This window comes from Asparagus officinalis, chromosome 1 (genome assembly GCF_001876935.1).
Source record: "Asparagus officinalis chromosome 1, Aspof.V1, whole genome shotgun sequence".
NCBI lineage: Eukaryota > Viridiplantae > Streptophyta > Magnoliopsida > Asparagales > Asparagaceae > Asparagus > Asparagus officinalis.
In genome coordinates, this window is record NC_033794.1 from 95,838,439 (window position 1) to 95,843,488 (window position 5,050).

At 34.9% G+C, this 5,050-nt stretch overlaps 1 protein-coding gene across 1 annotated transcript; it reads left to right on the top strand.

Moving 5' to 3' along the window:
- Nucleotides 288-2,619, top strand: LOC109837705. Its single transcript, XM_020406045.1, has 5 exons — nt 288-833; nt 986-1,088; nt 1,397-1,615; nt 1,731-1,883; nt 2,399-2,619. Exons 1-5 carry the CDS (start codon nt 288-290, stop codon nt 2,617-2,619), a joined length of 1,242 nt encoding a protein of 413 aa, XP_020261634.1.

Below are 5,050 nucleotides of genomic sequence, written 5' to 3' on the forward strand. Positions count from 1 at the left end.
AACTTTGAACTTTATGCCATCTTCTAAATCCAATACAGTCTCATTTTCTACTGAAGAATGGAAGGAAGGTGAAAATTTATGGAAAAATGCCTTAATTGGACATGTCATAGGATTAAATATCAAATTTAAATCAATGGAGTCCTATGTCAACAAGTTATGAGGTAACATCTCTATACCAAAGGTCTCATTAATCAAGCAAGGATAATTCCTATTTGATTTTCAATCTTAAAAAAATAATGAGAGGTGTTCTTGAAGCTGGCCCTTGATTTTTTGGGTCTAGGCCTCTAATGTTGAAACCATGGAGCATTGATGCTGATTTAGATAAGATGCAGGACTTTTATTATCCTATGTGGGTGCAATTTTCAAACTTAAGATTAAACTTATGGAGCTCAATAGGCATCAGTAAAGTTGCTAGTCTTATTGGAAATCCTATTTCAACTGACAAACTCACGGCAACTAGACAGAGATTGAGCTATGCAAGAGTTTTGTTAGAGGTGAAATTACCTTTGAAAGAACCCTTACCTGATCAGTTTAATATCCAAGGGCTTGATGGAACAAGCTATACCCAAACAGTAATATATGAATTTAAACCTAAGTGGTGTTCATTGTGTAGCAAAATTGGTCATGACATAGAGCAGTGTAGAAGAATTAAAACTAAAAAGATATGGGTTCCTGTTATTAGACAGGCTGCACAGGTAACTGCTATTCCTGAGCTTGTTAAGGAATCTGATGTTATTCCTGAGCTTGATAAGGAAACTTCTGTTCGGCAAGGTTATATAGCATGTATTAATATTGGTCCTATTGAGCATGATGTGGAAAAAGTAGTTCTTCTGGTCAGGGAGCATTGTTAGCTGGAAAACGTGCATAGACTGAAAAACACGCACAGGCAGAATTTCTTTCTTCTGTCCAGAAAAGTAGGTCTGGGGAGAAAAGGGTGCCTGATTTAATCTTAGCTATGAATGCAACAAATGATTCACATTTTCAGCAAGTTTATTCCTCAACTCCGATTGTCAATGCATTTGGATTTTCCAGTATTAATAGAGCTAATCTAGCAAGGAGAGCTTCTATAGCCAATCCTGAATTTTCAGGTATCCAATTGTCTCACTTCTCTCCTTTGGATAAGCCTTCATGTGTTGACAGGGGTGGAAATCCTCTCTAATGCATCTTGCTATTTGGAATATAAGAGGATTTAATAAACCCTCTAAACACAAGATAGTGAAGTAGTTCATTCAAGATTATAATCTCTCCTTGTTAGGCCTACTGGAAACTAAACTTCCTAAAAATAAGTTGCAAAGTTTGGCTATGAAAATAACAAAAGACTGGAAGTGGATTTCTAATGTGCATGAAGCTAGTAATGAAAGAATTTGGATTCTATGGGATTGTGATATCCTTACAGTTCAAGAAATAACATCAACTGAACAATATATTACCTGTTCTATTAATTCCAGAGATGGTAAATTCTCCAGCTTATGTACTATTGTCTATGCTCTTAACCAAATGACTAACATGAGAATTCTTTGGAGAGATCTTCTAACATTTAAAAACAATGTCAATGGTCCCTGGATTATTGGAGGGGACTTCATTGCAATTACTAGCTATGATGAGAAGATTGGAGGTGTGCTAATATATATCTGATACTGATATTGAGGATTTTCAAAACTGCATCACCACAAGCCATCTACTTCATCTAAAATTAATTGGATGTTACTTCACATGGAATAATAAGCAAGATGCTGAAGCTAGAATCTGGTCCAGATTAGACAGATATTTGGTTAATGAAGATTGGATTCATCTATATACAATTAGTCAAGTAGAGTATTTGTTGCCTAGCTGCTCAGATCATTCTCCTGCTCTCCTAGCTATTGAAGATTATGTCATAGAAGGTAAGCGGCCATTTAAAATTTTCAACATGTGGGTGAATCATCCTGATTTCATCCCTACAGTCTAATCAATTTGGGAGCAAAGCATTGAAGGCTATAAAATGTACAGTTTTCACTCAAAACTCAAAAAGTTAAAGCCTGCTCTTAAAGAATTGAATAAGAAGCACTTTATGAATATAAGTGAACAAGTGTTAGAGCAAAAGATAGTTTAGCTGATGTTCAAAGGCTGCTGAGTGGGGATCTCTTCAACTCAGATTTGATAAAAAGAGAAAAACAATGTATCAAAAAATATGACAGACTTCTGGAATGTGAATCCTCCTTCTATAAGCAAAAGACTAATATAAATTGGAGTCTAGAAGGGGATAAAGGATCTAAATTCTTCCACTCCATCATGAAAAAAAAAAGGCATCAAAACAGAATTCTGACACTCTATACTGAAAGTGGAATCAGAATCACTGACAGTGTTGGAATTATTTTTGAAATTGTTGAATATTACAAAAAATTGCTGGGAACTTCAGTCTCTACAAATAATCCTGAACCAGTGGTGATTTCTAATGGCCCTCTTCTTTCCTATGATCAAAGACATGCTTTAAGCCTTCCAGTTACAAGAAATGAGATAAAACAAGTTATCTTCTCTATGCCAAATGACAAAAGTCCAGGCCTGGATGGTTATAGTGCTTTGTTCTTCAAAACTTCTTGGAGTGTCATTAGTGAAGAACTCTTCTCAGCAGTTGAATAATTCTTTAGCTCAAGAAAATTGCTTGGTACATTCAATACCACCTCAATCACCTTGATTCCAAAGATACTTAATCCTCAATATGCTGCTGACTTCAGGCCTATATCTTGTTGCAACTGTGTGTACAAAATCATAACCAAAATCATTGCATCTAGAATCCAAAAAATAATGGGATATCTGATAAGTGATGCATAGAGTGCATTTGTCAAAGGCAGGCTTATATCATGTAATATCCTTTTAGCACATGAGATTGTTAAGCATTATGGCAGAAAGCATTCTACCCTTAGAGCTACATTGAACATTGATTTGAGGAAGACATTTGATACAATCAGCTAGGGATTCATCAGAGACACGCTAAAAGGATTGAGATTCTCTGAAAACATGATTTCCTGGATCATGGATTGCATCTCAACACCTAAATTTTTCATATCAATTAATGGTACTCTTCATGGCTATTTTCAAGGGGCTAGGCAATTGCGGCTAGGTGATCCTTTATCTCCATGTTTGTTTGTTATTAGAATGTAGTATTTGTCTCGGAAACTCAGCATCCTCAAGGAGGACAGACTTTATAAATTCCATCCTAAGTGTTCAAGGTTGAATATAACTCATTTAGTATTTGCATATGATCTCCCCCTGTTTGGCAAAGCTGATATGTATACAATGTCAAGATTAAAGGATTGCCTTACGGAGTTTAGTCAAGTATCTGACTTAGAACCAAATCCGTCAAAATGCTCTATATTTATGAGTGGGATTGATGAAAGCCTGAAGAATCAAATTTGAAATTTCCTTAACTTCTTTGAGGGGATTTTGCCAATACGCTACTTGGGTATGCCTCTAATCTCTAAAAGACTTTCTTGGTTGGACTGTTCTCCCCTCATTAACAAGATATCTAACCAGTTTCAAAACTGACTCAAAAGGAAGACACTCTCATATGCTGGCAGATTACAACTGATAAAATCAGTAATTATGGGGATTCAAATCTACTGGACTAGTAATTATATTCTCCCCATCAAAGTTCTTGAAAAAATTGATAGAATGTGCTCAGACTTCTTATGGGGTCATAAAGTTCATTTGGTGTCTTGGGGCTTTATTTGCCAGGAGATTGATCATGGTGGTCTAGGGCTATTCTCTGCAAAATATTGGAATTATGCTATGACAGCAAAGCTCCTATGGATGATACATCTTAAAAAAGATATTCTCTGGGTTAAATGGATTAATGGCCACTATTTAAGACAAGTTAACATCTAGCAAGTCCAACCTAAGAAGAGTGATTCATGGCAGTGGAGACAACTACTAAAAGTGAGAAATTTGTTGATTGATAAACTTGGAAGTGTGAATAACTTATAGAATGTCATCAGTGGCAGCTGTGTTAATGGCAAACTAAGTGTATCAGTGATGTACATGAATATATTTCAGCAATCTGACTTAACAGAATGGTCAAGGACTGTATGGGGAGGATGGCATCTACCTAAGCATTATTTTATTCTCTGGTTGGCATCTCTATCTTAGCGCAAGAGAGGCTATGTAGAATGAGGATTTTGAGCTCTAGTCAGTGTGTTTTATGCTCAAGAGAAGGCCAGACTGAAACCTGTCAGCATCTATTCTTTGATTGCCTTTATTCTACAAGTGTATGGAATAAGGTAATGGACTGGTTATATTTCAATTGGAAGTCATGCAAATGAGACCAAATCATCAACTGGTTCAGTAGAAATCTGAGGGGGGAAAAGCTGCAAAAAGAAGTTGAAAAGGATGGTCTTATCCGTATCAGTTTACATGATTTGGCAAGAGAGAAACCTTAGAATCTTCCAACATAAATCAAGAGGTTCTGATCATCTTTTTAGTATGATAAAGTTACATGTATATACAAAAATTTTGAATGATAACATACCACATCATATGAAAGAGTATGTGGAAAATTGTAACTTTTGAAGACTGGGTTCTATAACCAGTCTTGAGAGAACAGTATCTTGATGTACTCAATATTTTCATACTTTGGTAATGAATAAATTTTTTTCATTGACCAAAAATAATAATAATAATAATCCTTTCTTTAGCCTGACATATCAAAAGATTGTCATGTGGTCCTTCATAAAATTTTAAAGCTTAAATTTTATTAAATCTCCAATAAGTTTGATCGCTTGGTACTAAGGCCCAAAACTTTACTAAACCCCAGATAATTTTATAGATTTTATAAAAACCACCAAAATATATTAGTGTTTTCCAGTTAACCCACATAACGATGTCAGCCTACAATTGTATAGTAATGAACATTATACCTCAAAGCCCATGTATATCATTCAAAACGTTCTTATTTGCAGATTAACCCATAAATTTAAGAACAAAACCCCTAAAAATATAAAAATTATAAACATCCCAGTTAAAATATGAAACTACAAATGAACCCCTAAAAATTTTAAAAATTATAAAAATCTTT

Coding starts and splice junctions, on each gene's coding strand:
- LOC109837705 (XM_020406045.1), top strand. CDS start 288: ATGTTGAAACCATGGAGCATTGATGCTGATTTAGATAAGATGCAGGAC. Junction 1,089..1,396: donor AGCCAATCCTGAATTTTCAG/GTATCCAATTGT, acceptor ATATCCTTACAG/TTCAAGAAATAACATCAACT. Junction 1,616..1,730: donor CTATGATGAGAAGATTGGAG/GTGTGCTAATAT, acceptor ATAATAAGCAAG/ATGCTGAAGCTAGAATCTGG.